The 23,604-nt window shown below is 35.3% G+C and overlaps 1 protein-coding gene across 2 annotated transcripts in view; it reads right to left on the bottom strand.

Moving 5' to 3' along the window:
- NUDCD1 (NudC domain containing 1) overlaps positions 1-23,604 on the bottom strand; it is an 80,052-nt gene that overhangs the window by 22,260 nt on the left and 34,188 nt on the right. For both annotated transcript variants that reach the window (XM_061439131.1, XM_061439130.1), the window contains 5 exons: positions 21,235-21,415; positions 18,385-18,567; positions 14,282-14,486; positions 10,583-10,727; positions 5,243-5,368 (listed from right to left, as the gene is read on the bottom strand). In XM_061439131.1, coding sequence (XP_061295115.1) covers positions 5,243-5,368; positions 10,583-10,727; positions 14,282-14,486; positions 18,385-18,567; positions 21,235-21,415 — 840 coding nt within the window. The remainder of the gene's footprint in view (positions 1-5,242; positions 5,369-10,582; positions 10,728-14,281; positions 14,487-18,384; positions 18,568-21,234; positions 21,416-23,604) is intronic.

Here is a 23,604-nt window from a genome sequence, read left to right as displayed (position 1 = left end):
GAGCAACTTCAAAACCGAAAATACATTATTAATAATTACTTTAAATGTAAATTGATTAAAATAAAACCATCAATCAAAAAAGTGGATGAATGAACTAAAAAACTTGAACCATTTATATGTTGCCTATAAGAGACTCACTGCATACAAGGAAACATGAAGATTAAAAGTAAAGAGATGGAAAAAGATATTCCAGGCAAACCAAAACAAAGTGGAGGTAGCTCACTTATATCAGACAAAATACACTTTAATACAAAGACTACAGTAAGGCACAACAAAGGTCATTATATAATAAAAGGCTCAATCCAACAAAAACTTTGGACATATTTATGAACCCAACATAGGAGCACACTTGTCTATATAAAGCAAACATTAACAGACCTAAAATGAGAAAGGGTCAGCAATACAATAATAATAGGGGACTTCAATAAGCCACCTTCACCAATGCACATATTATCCAGACAGAAAATTAATAAGGAACTATTGGTGATTTCAGCCATGAAATTAAAAGACACTTACTCCTTGGAAGGAAAGTTATGACCAACCTAGATAGCATATTCAAAAGCAGAGACATTACTTTGCCAACAAAGGTTTGTCTATCAAGGCTATGGTTTTTCCTGTGGTCATGTATGGATGTGAGAGTTGGACTGTGAAGAAGGCTGAGCGCTGAAGAATTGATGCTTTTGAACTGTGGTGTTGGAGAAGACTCTTGAGAGTCCCTTGGACTGCAAGGAGATCCAACCAGTCCATTCTGAAGGAGATCAGCCCTGGGATTTCTTTGGAGGGAATGATGCTAAAACTGAAACTCCAGTACTTTGGCCACCTCATGCGAAGAGTTGACTCATTGGAAAAGACTCTGATGCTGGGAGGGATTGGGGGCAGGAGGAGAAGGGTACGACAGAGGATGAGATGGCTGGATGGCATCACTGACTCGATGGACTTGAGTCTGGGTGAACCCTGGGAGTTGGTGATGGACAGGGAGGCCTGGCGTGCTGCGATTCATGGGGTCACAAAGAGTCGGACACGCCTGAGTAACTGATCTCATCTGATCTGATTGGCCCTAAAAGATACATTAAACCATATGGCCTTAAGAGATATAAACAGAACATTCCACCCAAAGGCAACAGAATAAACATTCTTTTCAAGCATGCATGGTACATTCTACAGGATAGATCATGTTAGGCTAAAAAACAGGAATTAATAAATTTAACAAAAGAATAGTATCAGGATCTTTTGCAACCACAAAAAACTTGATATTAACTATAAGACGAAAACTCAAACATTTACAAATGTGTAAATTCAAAGTGAGATTAAATTCAATGTGAATTCAATACACCAAAACTTATGGAACACAGCAAAAGTAGTTCTGAGAGGGAAATTCATACCAATAACTGCCTACAATAAGAATGATCTCAAATAACCTAACTTGTACATCTCAAGGAACTAAAAATTACCCAAGTTCAAAGTTAGTAGAAAGAAGGAAAAAAACAAAAAATCCAAGTAAAAATAAATGAAATAAGAGACGTAAAAGACAATGAAAAGATCAATAAAACTAAGAATGGATTTCTTGAAAAAAATACACAAAATTGACAATGCTTCAGGTAGATGTGCCAAGAAAAAGAGAAATGAAATCAGAAATGAAGGGGACATGACAACTCATATCACAGACATTCAATGAAGTATAAGAAACTTTTATGAACAATTATATGCTAACAAATTGGACAACCTAGAGGAAATGAACAAACTTACCAAAACTGAATAATGAAGAAACAGAAAATCTGAACAGGCCAATTACTAGTAAGGAGTAATCAAAACGTCTGAACAAACCGAAGTCTAGGACCAGGTAGCTGCACTGGTGAATTACTAGTTCTTTTCAAACTCTTTTTTGGGGAGGGGGAAGAGTAGGGGACATGTCCTAACTAATTTTGCTAGCTCAGTATTACCTTGATACCAAAACTAGACAATATCACCACAAAACAGGTATCTACACACCAATATCCCTGATGAACACAGATGAAAAAATCAAGAAAAGCCTAGCAAGTCAAATTCAATAATACATTAAAAGGATGATACAACATGAAGTGTTTAATTATTCCAGGGCCACAAAGATGGTTGAGTAGCTACAGATCAATAAATGCAATCATATACTATGTTAACAAAATGAAGGATAAAAATCATACTATCATCTCAATAGACGCAGAAAGCACTTGACAAAATTCAACGTCCCTTTACTGAAGGGTTTATTGAAATAAACCCCTTCTTGTGTGTGTATTTAAAAACTCTCAAGAAGAAACTTACCCTAACATAATAAAAGCCATACATGACAGGCCCCCATTTAACATCATACTCAATAGTAAAAAGTTGAAAACTTTGTTCTGAGATCAAGGACAATGATAGCCACTCTTGTCACTTCTATTAAACATACTATTCAAAGTATTAGAAGAGCAATTAGGCAAGAAAAAGAAAAGACATCCAAATTGAAAAGAAGTAAAACTGTCACTTTACAGATAGGATATGATATTATATCTACAAAACACTACAGATTTCACCAAAAAACTGTCAGAACTAATACACAAATTCAGTAACATTGCATGATACAAAAATATACAGGTATCTGTTACATTTCTATACACGAATAATGAACTATCAGAAAGAGAAATTAAGAACATAACCCTATTTACAGTTGTATCCAAAAGAATAAAATACCTAGGAATACATTTAATCAGGGAGGTGAAAGTCCAGTACACTGAAAACTGTAAGACATGGTGATACAAACTGAAAACATAAATAACTGTGCTCATGGACTGTAAAGTTAATAATGTTAATATGTCCACATTACCCAAAGCAATCTACAGATTCAAAGCAATCTCCCTACAGTTCCAATGGAATTTTTCACAGAAATAAAACAATCCTAAAATTTGTATGGAACCACAAAAACCCCAAACAGCTAAAGCAATCCTGAGAAAGAGAACAAAGTTGGAACCATCACACTCCTTGACTTCAAACTATAATGCAAAACTATAATAATTAAAACAGTAAAGTACTGGCATAAAAACAGATGCATAGATCAATGGAACAAAACAGACAGCCCAGAAATAAACCCATCTATATCTGGTCAATTAATTTATAACAAAGGAGAAGAATACATTATTATACTTAAATGAGATATTAACACTGAACTTTGATTAAATATTTAAAGTATGTAAAAAATGCTGCAATATTTAATTAAATATTGTCCCTATAAACTGTGATGTAATGAGGGATTGTTTATATATTTCTTAAATTTCCAAAGATAGGATCTGCTTATAAGTCTATCATTCATGCTCTATGGGAACACATTTTATTCAGACTGCAATGGTTTAGAATCTTGAAATTATAATTTATGATCCTGGTATTTAGGGAAAATTATGGTGAAACATCCTGAAAGTCCACAGATCTAGTTTCTAATACTGGCTCTATCTTTGATCTCATGTAAACCTCACCTACTATAGCCTAACAGATCTGCAAAATAAAAAGATGAAATACAGTTCTACAGATCGAAATTTTTTTTTTCAAAGTTAGAAGGATTATCCCTGTTTATTATGTATTATACTTCTTTCCCACTCCTGATGTATATTTCTATGACACTGAGAAGGTCCACAGCTATAACACTTCACCTTCTATAAATCCTTAAGGAGTGAAGTGACATTTGGTTGGTAAATGTAAGAAGAAATTTCCGAGTATATTCTTCTCAGCTCTATCAGCTTTTTCCTCTAGGGAGCTAGAGGCCTCAGAGAATAAGATGCTTCCTCTGCCCAACCAGAGTCAGCCAGATCTGGTTTGGCACTGCCTGTGACTAAGGTTAGGTGCTATTTGCTAAATTCTAGGATTTAGTCAGCAGACAGGGCATTTGTACCCTAATTTGTCAGTAATAAAGGTTTTATTTCAGTCCCCTTCTATTTGTCCTTGGTTTTAACTTACATTAAACAAAGGAAATAGCGAGCAGTATCATTAACTAGATGCCTCTCAGTGACCAAGATTAAACTACTGATCAACACTACTTAGTACTACTATACTACAATGAAGCAAAATTCTCAGAGAAGCTAAGCTAAAATAGTAACGTTTTATGACATCTAAGATCAGGTGCCTTCTCTATAAAAGTTAGGCAGGAAGCAGTATCTAAAAGTTATAGCTCCTAAGACTATAAGTTTAGGAGGAAAGGCCAGATTCTTCAAGAATAAATAGTCTACAGTTAGTCAAGGTTCAAGAGTTTTTCATCAGTCGTACTTAGAATGATTTTCTAAAATCTAACCCAAGGCAGTAAGAGTGTGTAATGGCTCTTCTTTACTCACAATAAGGGAGTTATCTATGGGATTATATCAGAACTAAAAAAAAAAAAAAAACAAAAACCATCTAAGAAGCAAAATGCCAAGAAAACCTAATAACTTTGATCATCTGGGCTTTGGATCAGCAACCAGATTGCATAAAATAATATGATCAAGACTCTGTTCAATTAGAGGAGTGACTGAAAAAGAACAGGAGACATAAAAGTACATGCAAATTTCTTGAGATCCAAGATGGAACCGTTTTTATTTTTATGATTGTCACCAACAGATCAGTCTAAAAATGTTTTTAAGCACCTATCAGAATCAGGACCCTTGGCAGGTGTTAGTTACACTGTGGTAAGCAAAATGTTATCTCTGTGCTTTTCAGAAGTTATTCATGTTATATGTTGATGGGGTGGAGAGCACAGCAGATGTAGAAATTAATCTTAAGAGTAAGTAATTTTGGTATAAGCTTCAATGACACCTTTTTCTACCCACTGATCTTATGCAATTCCACATCACTTCTCTACATAGGTACAATCCAGAAATGCTCCTTTTTATAATTCCTTTGAGTATCATAATATCCAGCTATTAGTTTAAAAAAAGTTAAGTATCTAAAAAATATTACAAAAGGACAGTGAATGAGACGAACAGTTAGGTATTAAGTTGTCATATACTGCAGGCACAACTACCTATAAAAAACATGCACAGAAAAAAAACCACTGAAAGATATCACTATGCAGCAGCACCAAACATATGACACTGCTTAACTACGGTGATGGTATGGAAAGATGGCTGCTTTCGGAAACAAAGACATTTGTCACAGACAGTAAATGCCAATCAACCTTTGCAAAACAGTATTTAGTCAATCACTTACCATTTCATCTGAATAACTTCTCTCTATTCACAAATTTTTATAAATATCATTATCAAGAACTTACCACATGAGTAGTTTTTAATGTATTGCCATCAAATCTGCATAAACTGAAGTTCTCTTCAAAGAAAATATCACATTCTTCTAACTCTTGAGCATTACAAGGAGGTTTATCTTTATCTGGATTTGGATTCTTGGACCAGAAAAGAAACAACAATAAGAGCATTAATGTTTTTCATATTTAAAGATGTTGAGATTACAGAAATAATGAAATATTAAATATCAGACTCAGGACCAATAAAAACTTAAACAAAAATAGTTACAAAAATAATAGACTGATAGAATCAGCAGAAAAAGATATGAAAACAGCTATTATAAACATGTTCTATATACTCAGAGATATAAAGAAAAACATTGAGAAATACAGATGATATAAAAAAAGAACTAAACTGAAATTCTAGATATAAAAATACAAAATCTGAAATAGAAAACAAAATAGATGGTACTGATTAGACATGGCAGAAGAAAAGACAATCAGTTAGTCTGAGTCTACTTAAAATGCAATAATAGTCTCTCTAAAATAGTAATATGTGCTGTGCTGTGCTTAGTTAATCAGTTGTGTCTGATTCTACGATCCCATGGACTGTAGACTGCGAGGATCCTATGTCCATAGGGATTCTCCAGGCAAGAATAAGTGGGTGGCCATTCACTTCTTCAGGAGATCTTCCCAACCCAGGGATGAAACCTAGGTCTCCCACACTACAGGTGATTCTTTAGTGCCTGAGCCACCAGGGAAACCCTGGTAAAAGATAAAAGAGTCCATCTAAAAATGAAGCACAGGAAGACAAAAACTAAAAACAGACACAGAAAATAAGAACCCCAGTGACCTATGGAACCATATCAAATGGTCTAACATGTAAATATTTGGAAGGACGCAAGAAGAATAGAAAAAAATTTGAAGAAATAATGGCAATTTTTTTTTCAAACTTGATGAAAATGAAGGTCAAAGAATCTCAAGCATAACAAACATTAAGAAAAATATCACAGGAAGTCACATTACAATGAAATTGCTGAAAATAAGAAAAATAAAATCATTCTCTTAGTAATAATGAGAAAATTTTAAAGTGGTCAGAAGAGGAAATCATACTACAAATAGAGGAACAAAGTTACAAATGACAGTTGACTTATTAGAAACTATACAAGCCAGAAAACAATGGAGTATGTTTGAAGGTCTGAAAAGTAAAACACCCGTCAACAGTGTCTTACACACTTAAGAAAAATAGCTTTAAAAGAAGAAAGGCATGCATTTTTGCATATGTATGTCTGCAGAAAAACAAAAGACTTATCCAGCAGAAAGGATTTATCCAGCAGAACTACAATGCAGGAAATGATAAAGAAAATTCTTCAGCAGGAAAAAAAATGACATCAGATGGAAATCTGAATAAACACAGTGTGAAAGAGGAAATGACAAATATTGGGATCAACGCAAGACTTGTCCACACTGCGTTTTTAATCTCTTTAAAAGACAAGTGACTAAAGTTGTAACATATTAAGTTTATAAGGTAGAAATAAAAGGACAAAAGTAATACACAGGATGAAGGAATGGAATTATACTATGAAGTTCCCAAGATGAGTTAAATGAACTCAAGATATGAGTTGAAGATACATGGTGATGAGTTGAAGACGTACACCATAATCTCTAGAATCAACACTAAAACACACACACAAATATCCACCCAAACAAAAACACAGAGGTATAGTTAAAAATCAGCTAAACACAGAGATAAATAGAATCACTGATTTTAGTGTTTCACTTGAAGTCTGCAAAAATCACCGTTTGGTGTTTTTCTCTCAAAGAGTGAAAAAGGATTACTCAAGTTATAAATTGTATATTCACATGCATGTAACAGAAATACAATTCTATAGCAACTGATAAAATGTCCAAACCTAGTTTGCCAAAATACAGTCATGTTATTCAGAATTTAAGAACCCACAAGGGTCTGAAACAAAATGTCTGACAGTTACAGACATTATCAGATCTGTCCATTTCCAGCTGAGAATATAGAGCCAGCTAGCTATGGTTGTTCATTGGAAGGACTGACGTTGAAGCTGAAATGCCAATACTTTGGCCACCTGATGCAAAGAGCTGACTCATTTGAAAAGACCCTGATGCTGGGAAAGATTGAGGACAGGAGGAGAAGGAGATGACAGAGGATGAGATGGTTGGATGCCATCACCAACTCAGTGGACGTGAGTTTGGGTAAACTCCTGGAGTTGGTGATGGACAGGGAGGCCTGGAGTGCTGCAGTTCATGGGGTCGCAAAGAGTCGGGCACGACTGAGCAACTGAACTGAACTGACTGAGCTATGGTTGTCTGCTCCATCCTAAATATCAAAGGAAACGATGATTACAGTGACTGGTTGGAAGGTAATTCCAGCAATGAGCTGGGCCATGGGCTTTCCAGGTGGCTATGGTGGTCAAGTATCCTCCTGCCAATGCAAGACACATAAGAGACCCACGTTCAATCCCTGGAGAAGTTAATGGCTATCCACTCTAGTATTCTTGCCTGGAGAATCCCATGGACAGAGGAGCCTGGCAAGCTACAGTCCAAAGGGTTGCAAAGAGTTGGACATGACTGAAGTTGACCTAGCGTGCATGCATGTGTTCTGTTACAGTGACTCAAGAAGATACATACATCCAGCAGAACAGAAAGTACTCTCCCTCCCTTCCCCTTTCAATTACTCATATAGGGCTTCCCTAGAGGCTTAGCTAAGAATCTGCCTGCAATATGGGATATGTAGGTTTGATCCTTGGGAAGGGAAGATCCCCTGGAGCAGGAAATGGCAACTCACTCCAGTATTCTTGCCTGGTGAATTCCATGGACAGAGTAGCTCAGTGGGCTACAGTCCATGGGGTCTCAAGAACTGGAGTAACCAACACTAGAAATAAGAGGGCAAAAAAGTAAAAGCTAAGGACTATTGAGGCAGCCAGTACTGAAAAAGACAAGATTACAGAGAAAAGAGAAAGCAAAGAAAACCCAAGACTCCATGCTGTTTTCCTCAAGCTATCTGCTATTTCAAGCTGAGCTGAAAAAGACAAGGGAAAGCAGTGGATAAAAGGCTAAAAAGCTTAATTTTGATAATTGTCAAAGTACTTGGAGACACAAATTAGAAATCAGGGCCTACACAGGAGGAGAAACCTGGTAAACATTCCACACTTTTAGCTAAGATATGTGAAAAGTTTTGCCCTAGGTTTAAGAACAGACAAAGAATAAACCAGCTAGGCAAAAAACTTAAAGCCAGCAACAAATCAAATCAATCACTAATGGGATTAAGAAAACAGGCAGAAAATTTGGAGGATACAGCTAATGTAGTATTTAGAAGGAAGTGTAGAGCATTAAATGTTTTCATTAAAAAAGGAAGGCAAAAAAAAATCTAAGCTTTCACCTTCAAAAAAAAAAGCAAAATAAATCCAAAGCAAGCAAAGAGAAAGTAATAAATGTCATAACAGAAATGAACGAAACTGGAAACTAAAAAAAAAGAAGAAAAATAAAGTCAACTGAAATAAATGCCCAAAATATCTACTAAACAACTTAAATTTATGGTTTAAAACCTTCAAAAAAAGAAAACTCCAGACAGTTTCACTAGCAACTTCCATCGAACATTAAAGAAGATATAATGCCAAGTCTACAATCTCTTCCAGAAACAGAAGACAGAAACACTTCCCTACTCATTTTATGAACTCAGCATTATCCACATACAAAAAGTAAAAAAACAAAACAAAAACTATAGACCCCAGTATTCCTCACAGAGATGTAAAGCTCTTCAATAATACCAGTAAACCAAACCAGCAGTATGTAAAAGAGAGTAATTTTATTTTACTGTAGATTAAAGGTTCTAATCAATGCAGTAAGGCAAGAAAAGGTAAAAAGATTTGGAAAAAAAACTGCCTTCAGTTAGAGATGACAAAATTCTGTTATTTTAAAACTAACAAATTCACTAGTATTCAGGCATAAATACCTTAGTCATTTATTTAACAACATTCATTTGAAATCATCAAGTTTAAAAGGCAGTTAGCAGCAATTATCTACAATCTCACAATAAACCTCCATTACTGTCTCTATAATTATATCTTCAGAACCCTATAACAATAAATACTTGCTAAATGAATGAGCATAGAGAAATGCAGTCTGCATGACTTATAACAAGGCTATGAAATCAAAGTTCTGTAGTCATACATAGAATTCCAGTGATTCTTGAAATTTTCCATTATGCTGGAAAAAGTGAAACATGGTTTCTCCATTTTGGTCATGTTTTCTTTCATCCGAGACATTTACTTTCAATATTCTAATCTTTCTTTTCTATCTCAGGATGCAACCAACTGTACAGTATAAATACTTCTTTATACAACCCTCTGCATTGCTATAATTCCAGATGGCAATAAGTTAGACATTTTAAATGTGCTGATGTAAGATCTGGTAAATGAAGATAACTGAAGTTCTGGTGTATTGCTGTATTTGTTCAAATTCTTAGCATTATCTTAAATGTTATCAGAGGAGGAACATATTCAACAAAAAACCATAGTTATATGTAGTGTGTATGTATACACACCCCTTGTGATATTTTAAGATCACCCAAAAAATGTCAATGATTACAAATAGATTATTAGCGAAGTAGGGTATAAAATCAAAATTTTGTCCCTATCAGCATTGGTCAGTCAATTCTTCTAAAGGAGAATACAGATATATAGGCAGATATAGTTGACACCTCAACAACATGGGTTTGAACTGGAAGGGTCTACTTAAAAGACTGAAGGCAGGAGGAGAAGGGGACGACAGAGGATGAGATGGTTGACTCAATGGACATGAGTTTGAGCAAGCTCCAGGAGCTGGTGATGGACAGGGAAGCTTGGCATGCTGCAGTCTATGGGGTCGCAAAAAGCTGGATATGATGGAGTGACTGAACTGAACTTAAAATACACACTACAGAAATACATAATATGCAACTGGTTGAATCTGAGGATGTGGATCAGCAGATATAGAAGACCAACTATAAAGTTAAACTCAGATTTTTGAGTGTACAGGGTGGGCTCCCTAATCCCTGCATTATTCAATGATCAATTATATATTTCCTTTTCTCTCTACATATATTGAGAGACCGAGAGATACATATATACATACACATATGCATGTACACCACCCTGTATGTAAAACATGCCCCCCCACACATATATATTCAGTTAGTGAATAAGGAATAAATAATAGAATTTCAAGTGATATTCAAACACTAGTCACTAATACCTAATGTCTTTTACATTAGGAAAAGCAAAATAACGTTTGAAAAACATGGTATAATCCCCACATACTTCTGAATCCTTGTGAAGTCCCACTACTATTGCAATTGCTTACCAGTTCATCAGAGGTCAAATGCATCAAACGTTCAGCTATTGCAGCACACTGAGCTGAGTCTCTTATAAATTCCCCTTGTTTATCACCAACCACTAGCTCTGGCCATGTCATGCCTTCACTCTTCTTGATCAAGGAAATCTCCAAGCTAGATGTGTAAAATGAGGAAAGTTTTGTTACATTAAGCAGCTACACAAACTATACAACCAATATCAAACAGAAGAATCTTCCACAGAAATTACCCTTCCAGTGTCCCGAGAATGTTTTACCAAAAATCAAGTTCATTTTAGTTTTGCATATGATGGAACACCTATCATCCAGGAGTAAATAAGGTAGACTTAACAAATATGGAAGTACCGCTGGACTGATGGGAGAGTCAAATCACCCTCAGAAAAACTTTTGCAGTTCAGGTGTGCTGACTGTTACCAATCTTAAGTAGTGGAAATATAAGCAGATGTATCTATGAGTTATTTCACTGGGGAATGGAGATGGAGTGATGGGCACATAAAGTTAAGTGGAAAGGGCCTAAAACTAAAGGCATCTCTCTGTGTGTGGAGCCAACAATTACCTTCACTATCACCAAACTAGTAGTCATGATATGATTACTAAAGATCAGGCAGCTTAAATCAATAAAAAAGAACCCATAAGAGAACTCTAAGATTAAGGACTAATACAGCGGGAAAGGGAGAGAGGTATGAGTCAGGGCAGACTGTGGACATGGGACAGGGAATTGCCCATGTGCCTCCTGACTAGGAAAGGGAACCCAGGTAAGCTGGCTGCTGTGGTAATACAGAGAAAAGTGGGTGGTGGCACCTGTTCCACAGCAAAGCAACCTTTTCCACGTGCCATCTCTGGTACATATGGGTCATACTAACCCATGCCCTGCAACTCAATTTGCAAGGAAACAATTGTCTGAACACAATAACAACTATTATCATAATTATCAAATAGAACATACTAACATCAGTTATTTTCAAGGCTATTATCATCACCTTATGAATTAACTACAGCACTTTAAAATTTTCTAAAACTACTTTTAAAGAGACTATACAATATATCTTCCTGACATAATGAGTTTCTATCATTAGCATTAAAAATTACCACCACAATTAATAATGCCCAGATAGTTATATTTTCTAAGGAGAAAGCTCATCTCAAAAATGAGGATGATTAATGATGATAATAAAAACAATGACAGCAGCTTATACTTACCTAATGCTTACCACATGCTAGGTGCTATTTTAAGCATTTTACATATTTTAACTCATTTATGGCTCACCACAAAGAAAGTAAATACTATTAGCATCTCCACTTTACAGATAACAAAAAAAGGCACTGAGAAGTTAAGTAACTTGCCAAGGTCACAAGCTAGTAAAGCAGTCTGGCTCCAAGTCCATGTTCTTCACTATTGCACTATTCTGCCTCTCTGAAAAAATATATGTAAATAACTATTAAAGAACTTGTACCTAGTGACCAGAATGTATAAATACTGTTCTTAGTCAGTTGCTACCTAAAGAAGTTAACAAGTTCATACAGTCTTGGTTTATAAAGAATTTATGAACCATCAGTAAATTGGCATATTCAGTCAGTTACTCTTTTAGCATAAATGCATTTCTACATTTTAAAACTAGAATCATACCCTACCATCCAAGCAAATAGGAATACATAGCTCCATACATAATACAGGTTAGTTAACAAATCCTTTCAAAGTCAGAACATTAACTATTAAAAATGAGATGAATAATATAAAAATATCATGTGTTTTAAACCAATGATACCACACACATCATTGTAATTACCTTTTGTAACATTAAATAGTAATTAAGCACCTCAAATTTCATGGAAAAACAATACTGGTCTATGTTCATGTGTTAAATGTTGAATCTATTTTTGCATATAGTCCAGCTCTTCTCCTAAATCTTGGCTGAGTTACTGCTTGATGACTTATATTTAACAGTATGTTCCAGCTGGTTTGCCAATTTAAAAATGCTATCCTCAAATTGCACACACTAGTAAGATATATTTAAATAGAATATATGGAAATATAAAATATTTTTAAAAGAACCTTTTGGATATAGAGTTTTTTAAACATATATAAAAAATATAACCAAGTCACCAAATTTCTCCATTAATAAAATGATTTCAAGATATCTGTTCAATTTAAAGCCTAAAAAACTTTGTGAATTAGATATACAGTTCTTAGACTCTAGGCATTTAGATTCATATCAAGACTCACTTGATTTCACTGACTACACTAAAGCCTATGACTGTGTGGATCACAACAAACTGTGGAAAATTCTTAAAGAAATGTGAATACCAGACCACCTTACCTGTCTTCTGAGAAACCTGTTTGTGGGTCAAGAAGCAACAGTTAGAACCAGACATAGAATAACTGACTGGTTCAAAACTGGGAAAGGAGTAAGACAGGATGTACATTGTCACCTGTTTATTTAACTTAAATGCAGAGTACATGATGCGAAATGTCAGGCTGGATGAAGCACAAGCTGGAATCAAGACTGCCAAGAGAAATATCAATAACCTCAGATAGACAGATGACACCACCCTTATTGGCAGAAAGCGAAGAGAAACTAAAAAGCCTCTTGATGAAAGTGAAAGGGGAGTGAAAAAGCTGTGTTAAAACTCAACAATCAAAAAACTGAAATCATGGCATCTGATCCCATCATAGCAAATAGATGGGGAAACAACGGAAACAGTGACAGACTATTTTCTTGGGCTCCAAAATCACTGCAGATGGTGACTGCAGCCATGAAATTAAAAGATGCTTGCTCCTTGGAAGAAAAGCTATGACAAACCCAGACAGTGTATTAAAAAGTGGAGATGTGACTTTGCCGACAAAGGTCCATCTAGTCAAAGCTATGGTTTTTCCAGTAGTCATGTACGAATGCGAGAGTTGAACCATAAAGAAGGCTGAGCACCAAAGAACTGATACTCTCAAACTGTGGTGTTAGAGAAGACTCTTGAGAGTCCCTTGGACTGCAAGGATATCAAACCAGGCAATTCTAAAGGAACTCAACCCTGAATATTCCTTGAAAGGACTGATGCTGAAGCTCCAATACTTTGGCCACCTGAAGCGAAGAGTTGACTCCTTAAGAAAGACCCTGATGCTGGGAAAGACAGAAGGCAGGAGGATGACAGAGGATGAGATGGTTGGATGGCATCACCGATTCAATGGACATAAGTATGAGCAAACTCTGGGAGATGGCCAAGGACAGGGAAGCCTGGTATGCTGGAGTCCATGGGGTTGCAAAGAGGTGAATAAGACTGAGCGACTGAACAATGAACAAGAAAGCAAAGGAATACATCATCTAGTTAGCAAATTAAAAGTTAGTAGAAACAAATTATTTCCATTAAAAAGTTTAAATTGTGAAAATTCAAATAAATAGCTGTTTTCAACCATTTATTATAATTATTACTCTCTTATTGTATCCAGAGCTGGTAATGAAAAGCATGACAATATAATGCAAACAATAACTAAGCTAGTATCTTTCACCTTAACTACTACTGTGCTCTTTGACACAGTAATTCCATTTTTAATCTATCCTAAGAAAAATAATCAGCAGTATTGATGAGCCTATCGTAGTATTCCCCCTTGATGTAACCACTGCAGAAAGGATAAAAAGAAGAAAAAAGTAAAATAATAAAAGGTAAAATTTCAAATATAAATAAAACTAAAAAAAATACCTATTATTTTCTTTAATTATCCATGTACTGCTTTCATGATCAATAGATGAAAAGAGATTGCCTTCCAAAAATCTCTGACCCTTCAGTACAATGTTGACAGAATCAGGCAAAAACTGTACTTGAATGTCTTCCTTAGTACAGTCTTCTGGAAGCTGTATTGTTACTGTCAAATCATCTTCAGTCTGTTGCCAGTAATACAGAGGTTCTTTGGGAAAGAAAAATGTATTATGTAATAAAAAAAAAAAAAAAACAGAGACTACAACATAACATACAAAATCAGAAACCAGAACATACAGAACACCTATCTAGCATCTTTTCTAGTGATCTTCTCACAAAAAAGTAATTATGAACAAATATGCAGAGATCTCCTTGGGGAATTTTCAAAGTGTTGCAGCAATCACACTTGACATTTCCCTGTTCCAGTCTTACCTAATGCCCTAGAAGATACACACTCATAAAATACAAATCATAGCAACTCTTTATTCCCTACCTCCCAGTATCCCTGCTTCTCCCTCTTCTCTTACACACACAGACAGACACAGGATTCCAAGCATGCGTGCATGCATGCACACACACATATACAGGATTCCAAGTTAAAAGAATACCAAATATGTCACAAACCCTGCCTGAAACTTTCATCACAACCTTGATTTGCCACTGTTGGGGCAATTTAGTAACTGTGATACAGGAGACTACGACTATTTGGTGGGACAGACATCTGCACAAAAATAAAAGATATATTTCCCTTATAAAACTATTGGCTATTTTACCCCACAACATGAAAGCAATTTCATAACAAATTCAAGGGCTGTCAGTATATTTAGTCTAAGTTCCCAGTAAAAAAAATCCTCTTTTCAACTCCTTCACTATCCCCTCTGCTTGGCTCCTAAAAAGCTATCTACCTAAGAAACACTTTTAGGCCCATAATACTATAACCATGAAGTAAGAAAGCAGGGCTTAAATGTACAATGGACAAATATTTGCTTAATAGCATCCATAAACATTAATCTGTCCACTCACTCATCAGAAAGAAATATAACATTGGTGTTGTTTAGTCACTAAGTCATGTCTGACTCCTTTGTGAGCCACCAGGCTCCTCTGTCCATGGGATTTCCCAGGCAAGAATACTGGAGTGGGTTGCCATTTCCTTCTCCAGGGGATCTTCCTGAACCAGAGATTGAATCTGTGTCTCCTGCACTGACAGATAGGTTCTTTACCACTGAGTCACCTGGGAAGCCCAGGTAATAGGTAATATCAGTCTAACTGAAGTTTACAGAAAATGAAACCAGCATATATACTCAGAAGAGAGCTTAAAAGAAAGCATGCTAATTAACAAACTATCCATAATTTTTGTTACAACCATTTTCCTTTCTTATTGTGAAAGTCTGATGATATTAAAATAAATACAGAAGAAATTTCCCAAGAGCAAATGGGTACAAGAAGTTAAGTTAGGGCCATTTATTAGAAGGAAAACAGAAAAACTGAAGGGTTTACACTAAATGGAAGTGGTTTACACTAAAAGAGTAGAACAAATTCAGGAGGAATTCAAACATAACGTGAGATGTCAACTAGTGGCTAGTGATTTAAAAACATGATGTGTTCCAACTAGGCTGCAAATCTGTCTTGGAAGCACATGGGCCTTGCTACTAGGCAGACTGGTTCCAAGGATGAAGGCAGTCCATCATTCTTCCTCAACCACTCACCAAAGGAGTTCTAAAGGGCTTGTGGTCTAGTAATACAAATAGCTGCTCTGGCTAAGCTCCAGGAGAGTTTTAACATTATAACTAAGACACAACAGTAGTTTACTCAGAAAGGGATCTTGTGGAAAAAATCACTTGTGAGAAAACTAAGCTATTAAGAGGTGAAGTAAAAGGCCACCATGCACACTCTTATATTCAGGTGTTCATATTTATAAACCTGGAGGAAATATTTTTCATATATTTACTATAAAAGTATTTTCAAGTTTTTTCAACAAATTTTTTAAAAGCTATGTGAAAATGAAAGTTGCTCAGTCATTTCTGATTCTTTGCAAACCCATGGCCTATATGGTCCACGGAATTCTCCAGGCCAGAATATTGGAGTGGGTAGCCTTTCTCTTCTCCAGGGGTTCTTCACAACCCAGGAATCAAACCCAGGTCTCCCGCATTGCAGGCGGATTCTTTACCAACTGAGCTATCAGGGAAACCCTCAAGAGCTATGTAAGTACATAAAAATACTGAAACCCATTTTTATTTTAAATAATTAAGTTGTTAAAGTAATAAAAAGGGTAGCTTCAAAGAGTAATACATATGATTGTTAAATACTGTGCAAATCTGTTAAGTAAAATATACTATTCTCTAAATATCAGAAATATGAACAGCAATGATTCTAGAGAAATGGTCTCCTGAATATTTTTTTAGAAGAATATGAATTCTTTGCATACAAATATAAACTTCTGAAAGACCTTTTTATTCTTTTCATTCTAAAACATTACCTTCATTCATTCATTCAAGACTGAGAAAACGTTAAGTGATTCTACCCCCTAGGAACTTTCTTTCAGTTTAGTATGAAAGGGAAGAACATGTAATTAGCATACCTATATGAAGAGATGTATACAGAAAAGGAGTACCTCAAGGCTGTATATTATTACCCTGCTTATTTAACTTCTATGCAGAGTACATCATGAGAAACACTGAGCTGGAAGAAGCACAAGCTGGAATCAAGATTGCCGGGAGAAATATCAATAACCTCAGATATGCAGATGACACCACCCTTATGGCAGAAAGTGAAGAGGAACTCAAAAGCCTCTTGATGAAAGTGAAAGAGGAGAGTGAAAAAGTTGGCTTAAAGCTCAACGTTCAGAAAACGAAGATCATGGCATCTGGTCCCATCACTTCATGGCAAATAGATGGGAAAACAGTGGAAACAATGTCAGACTACTTTTTGGGGCTCCAGAATCACTGCAGATGGTGATTGCAGCCATGAAATTAAAAGATGCTTACTCCTTGGAAGGAAAGTTATGACCAACCTGGACAGCATATTAAAAAGCAGAGACATTACTTTGCCAACAAAGGTCCGTCTAGTTAAGGCTATGGTTTTTCCAGCGATCATGTATGGATGTGAGAGTTGGACTGTGAAGAAAGCTGAGCGCCAAAGAATTGATGCTTTTGAACTGTGGTGTTGGAGAAGACTCTTGAGACTGGAGAGTCTCCCTTGAACTGCAAGGAGATCCAACCAGTCCATCCTAAAAGAGATTAGTCCTGGGTATTCATTGGAAGGACTGATGCTGAAGCTGAAACTCCAATACTTTGGCCACTTCATGCCAAGAGTTGACTCACTGGAAAAGACTCTGATGCTGGGAGGGATTGGGGGCAGGAAGAGAAGGGGACGACAGAGGATGAGATGGCTGGATGGTATCACCGACTCGATGGACATGAGTTTGGGTAAACTCCGGGAGTTGGTGATGGACAGGGAGGCCTGGCGTGCTGCAATTCATGTGGTGACAAAGATTCGGACACAACTGAGCAACTGAACTGAACTGAACTGATACCTATAACACTCTTCCTACCTATCTGTAGAGGCTTCCCTGATAGCTCAGTTGATAAAGAATCTGCCTGCAATGCAGGAGACCCCGGTTTGATCCCTGGGTTGGGAAGATCCCCTGGAGAAGGGAAAGGCTACCCACTCCAGTACTGTGGCCTGGAAAATTCTGTGGACTGTATAGTCCACGGGGTCGTAAAGAGTCTAACATGACTAAGCAACTTTCACTTTCATATGAAGAGAGGTTAGCTTATTTTTTTTAATTATTATCTATGATACTAATATGCTGGACTTTCAAATATCAACAACAAATAGACATCAGTATTTGTTTATTCATTAAGTATTTGTTAAATATCTAATCAGGTAAAATAATACATAGATTTTAAAAAACATTTTTTGTAATTAGGAAAAGTATTAAATTTAACCAGTTCACACTACCTAGGCGGTATATTTTATGAAAGGCTATTCTGGGAAATATAAAGGAAAGCAAAGAAAAATTCAGTGCCAATCTTGACCTGGTAAAACTTAGGAGGACAAGTCAGATCTATTTTACACAGGAGCTCTATGATTCAAAGTAAAATCACCTTTGATTTCCTCGGACATGTTTTCATCCTTACTTTCTTCAAGACCCTGACCAGCTTGAACAAATGTAAAGGGCTTGTAGGAGATAATCATCAGACCATTCCCATCAGGTTCAATAGCAGCATAATGTGGCACGGACTTCCCACGGAGAGTATTACGCTTAGCCACTTCATATTTTTTATTATCTGTGAGAAAATAAAGCATTTTAGAACAAGAAAATTACAACCAAAAAACTATAATAAAAATATCTGAAAATATTCAAGTATAATTCTAATTTAAATATTTTAAATGTACTATTAAAAAGCAGACTATTAGGTACCTTTTTATAAAAGTATAAAAAAATTTACAACCTAATATTCTTTAAATAAAATCTCTTTAAAAAAAATGGGTCTGATGAAATTTGTTCTAGGTTGTGATGCCTAATGTGGTAGCCACTGGCCATGGTAGCTGTTTAATTAAGTAAAATTGGACATTCATTTCTCCAGCCACACTTTAAGTGTTCAAAAGCCACACATACGTAGCTGCTATCACACTGAGTGGCTCACATATAAACACGTTCATTTTGGAAAAATTTCTATTGGACAGCAGGGCTCTAAATTGTAAAAGTGATTTACTTACCTGAATATCAACCTCTGAAAAATCTACCCATTCCTTGACTATAGCCTGTCTACTTTCTCAGCCAGTATATGATAGGTGTCTTCTGACAAGGGCCACAAATTGATGGTAATGGAAAAAGTGTGGTGTGGACTATTTTCTGCCCATTAGCAGGTTTTCTTAAAATGAAATAACTTTTATGGTAGAAATAATTTTTTATACACATTCACATATAGATCTATTTGCCATAAAATATAAACAACTGTACTTTGAATTTTAAAGATAGGAACAATTAACTGTGTTCTGAAATTTTCTGGTAAACTAATTGAATTTATTCTATGAAAATAAGGGTTTTTTCTTTTCTATTTTTTTTTTTTTGCTTTAAAAGTATTCAAACATTTGAATCCATACCTTTATTTAACATTGTTACTTTTGATAAAAAAGTTTTTTTACAGTGGGTAGTAGTTATTAGCTTCACACTCAGTAGTCAAAAAATCATAACTCAACATCATGAGTTATGCATAATAATACATATATGGTTGTTGTTCAGTGGCCCAGTAGTGTCCAACTCTTTGTGACCCCACGAACTGCAGCATGCCAGGCCTCCCTATCCCTCACCATCTCCCTAAGTTTGCCCAAATTTATCTATATAGCATCAGTGATGTCATCCAGCCATCTCATCCTCTGATGACCTCTTCTCCTTCTGCCTCAATCCTTCCCATAATAATACATATACATACATAGTAATACAACCCATTCTAAAATATGTCCTTTTTCTCTCTAAATCCTCACCTATAATCACACATTCATGTCATATATATTTAAGAATAGACTTTTCATTTCGTGAAGTAAAAACAACTATTTTTCTTCCATAGGTACATGCAAGGCAGAGTCCTGCCTGGCTCCAAAGACCCAACCTTAGACACTCTGTATTTTATATGATGGTTTTTCCCAACATGTGGGATAGAAAACAGTAGGTCTCAAGTGAATTCCATGGCTAAATGGGTTGGGAAGGGCTGGATCAAAATTACATTTTCTTTTTTCACTCAAGATTTTTAGAAACTTGACTATCCTTAATGTGAAATGTGGCTATTGTATGCCTACATTTTCAAACTTACTTGACCACAAAATATAATTTATCAAATATTCCACTCAACAGTCTAGAAATACAACACTGCTCTGTTATATTCATTAGAAAATAAAAAGTAACACAATTATATTAGCAATTCAGGGAATAAAGAACTGAAATGTCCAGAAAAGAAAGCTCAAGTCAACAACAGAAAGAATGTTTCTACAATTACAATAATTAAAACTGGCTGGAGAGAAAAAAAAAGAAAGGTGAGTCTAAATATAACTGTCCAGCTGAATGAAGGGAACAAAGATGAAGAGAACGGAAGCCATGGAGCTGCAGCAGAGCGCCACTGTGGACTGAGCTAAAGCTGTCATGGAACCAAGAGTCTTAGAGAAGGAAAAACACCCATGGTGATTTCTCCTATGTTATGTACCTTAATTTAAAAAACAAAGCTTTTATTTATCTAAAGCAGGGATCTGCAAACTATGACCTGTGAGCTGAAAAATAAATTTTACATTTTTAAATAGTTCAAAAAAAATCAAAAGAATATTTAAATACATGTCAAATTATATAAAATTCAAAAGTCAGTGTTAATAAATAAACAGCTATACTCATTCATTTACGCCTTTGTAAATGGAATACAGCTGGAATACAGCTATACTCATTCATTTATGCCTTCACCTACAGCCGCTTTTGCAGCACAAGATCCTAGTTGAAGAACTGTGATAGGTCATATGGTTACCATCTAGCCCTTACAAAGTTTCCAATATCTAATCAAATGATTTAAGTTACTGTGTTCCTCTAGAGATAAAACCACAACACCGGAAGAAGAATAAATTACACTAAATATTTCAAAGAACAAATCTTGTGCTTAATGTTACATATTAACATATATTTTGTATGTATTAAAAACATATACTTTAAATTCTTCCAAAATATGTAGTAGTGTCTTCTTTTACACAAAAGGTATATTCATTCAACTGTGGAAGCACATAATTATTTTTTTTTATAATCCATACCTAAAGAGAAACTACCTATAAATATTCATTCCATTGGGTAGCAGGTACTAGAATCACAACACAATGCTTAAGAAAAAGCAAACAGCATTTACAGAAACAGCTTTGCATTTCAAAACCTCCTGAATTATGGCAACCACCGCAGAGAGATCAGAATTTTGTTGTTTTACCTTCATATTTCTTACTGATAGTGACCCACTCCAAGGAAACATAGAAACCACTTCCTTTCATAGACAATTCCTCTTTCTCTATTCGAAGGAGGAGAGTAGCTATTGAATGTTCTTCAGCTTTCAGCAATGAGATGCTGTGAATTATGATAAAAGGATTCCCAAGCTCTTCATTAAATACAATCTACAAAAAAGAAAAAAAGATGGCATTCAGAAAAACGTATTACATGAAATCATAGAGCACAGAGAAAATACACAGAATTCTGACAATCCAACAAGTAATTTGGATACTGTTTACTGCAAGGACACAAGAACAAAAAAGCCCTGAAATAAAGCTTACAAGTTTAAAATACTGCTTAAAGAAATAACTTTTAGAAAACATCTATTTGTTTAACAGAGAAAACTGATCAGTACACACAGAAAACAAAAGGGCCTCCAAATGGCATCTAAAGAGAAAGGGAATTAAAAGCAATCCTGTAGAAAGTTGCCAAGTGAAAAAGAGTGCTCCGTACAGAGGAAATGAGGTCAATATTCCCTTACTTCATCTCTTCCCATGTCTCATATCTAATTTATTAGATATCGTATCTAAATTATTGAGATATATTAATATATTGTATAATATTATATTCATCCATTTATAATATAGTCATTTATATTATATTATATATAAAATAATATATATTAATATAATAATCATATCTCTAATTTATTTCTGCCTTCTTCTTCCTAGTTTCTGAATACTGTTTGTATATGTGTGTGTATCTTTCTTTTCTATAGTTTTTTGTTTGCTTTGTTTTGTTTGTTTTCTGGAAATTTACAAACGTAAGAGTCAAAGGAACTGGAGAACAAATCATGAAAACTTTCTTACTGTTCAAAAACAAAAGATCTCATTTCATCTAAAAAGATAATTCCACTAACTGTTAAATATTGAAATTTCTTCTAAAAAAAAAAGGCAAATCAAAGCATCATGGAAAGATGTACAAAATCTTATCAAATTCTTCTTACAACACATAATCTAAAAGACTACTGTATCTTTGTTAAATATCGAACAGGAAAGGTTTTCAGACTGATTTCTAAACGAGTTTTTCAAATAAATGGAAAAATAAATAGTTTGAATACAAATCTAACTGAAACACAAGAATTAGCTCTTTTTTTCTTTTTAAACCTATATCTGGAATCCCCTCCTGTGGGCTGCTACCTGAAAGCCTTATTAAAAAAAGGGTGCCTTACCCCAGTGCTCACAGCAGCAGTACTTAAAAGAGCAAAGACATGGAAGTAATCTAAATGTCTATGGACAGATGAATGAATACAGATGTGGTATACATACAAAGGAATACTATTCGGCCGTAAAAAAAGAATAAATAATGCCATCTGCAGCAACACGGACAGACCTAGAGATTATCCAACTTCAGTGAAATAAGTCAGACAGAGAAAGACAAATATCACACAATATCACTTATATGTGAAATCTAAAATATGATACAAATTAACTTATTGACAAAACAGGAAAAAACTCAGAAAACAATAGACACATTTTTGGTTAAGTGGGTTTTGCTTTTGTTTGGGGACAAGAAGAAATAAAAGGGTAGGAAGAAAAAAAGGTAAGTTTTGCCAAATACAAGTAGCCAGATTACTGTTTCCTCCCCCTCTTTCTCTCTCATGTGAGGGAGACCAGAGGAGACCATGTCAGGACTTTCAAAAATTCTTAGGTTGACGTTTCCAGTCCCCTGAAACAAGCCTAGAAAATCAACTGTGAAACTGTTGATATATAGCACTCCCATCATGTTAGAGGCCAAACATCCCCTGCCTTCTTTCATTTCTCTTTCTACATTTCAGTCATCACCACCACGCTTGCTGGGCCCCTTATGCCCTACCATGCCCCCATCACTTCCACCTTTAGCCTCCTCTCTTACACCAATTCCCTCAAAATCCCAAAACTCAGTTATTTCTCTCAAAGTGACCACTATCCCACAGTATCCCTTGCACTTCAATTAATGCCCTGGTCCCGTAATTTCCCCACTGTCCCCACACCCCGAGAGAGGACTGACTTCATTATGGCAGTATATATACTAAAGAGGATATGGAGTAAATTTAAATTTTTAATTTATTTAAAAAATCTTACTGAAGGACTTATATGGGCCAAGGAGATATACATAGCAAAAACCAAATGAATTATAAACCCATATGAATTTTCTTCTGATGGACTACGTGGTATTATTTTTAATCCGAAGGTGAAGAGGGTCATTGGGTTTCTTATACCAACAGAATCCCCATAGCTTGATAACAGATATATTCTCATTTATATCTCTCCTGTCCATCATTCTCCAAATTCTTTTCAACTGTTTCAGGTAGCTGGGTGCTATATACAACATA

This window comes from Bos javanicus, chromosome 14 (assembly GCF_032452875.1).
Source record: "Bos javanicus breed banteng chromosome 14, ARS-OSU_banteng_1.0, whole genome shotgun sequence".
Classification (NCBI taxonomy): Eukaryota; Metazoa; Chordata; class Mammalia; order Artiodactyla; family Bovidae; genus Bos; species Bos javanicus.
The sequence above is the reverse complement of the archived record's forward strand: the minus strand, read 5'-3'. Positions and strand labels throughout refer to the sequence as shown.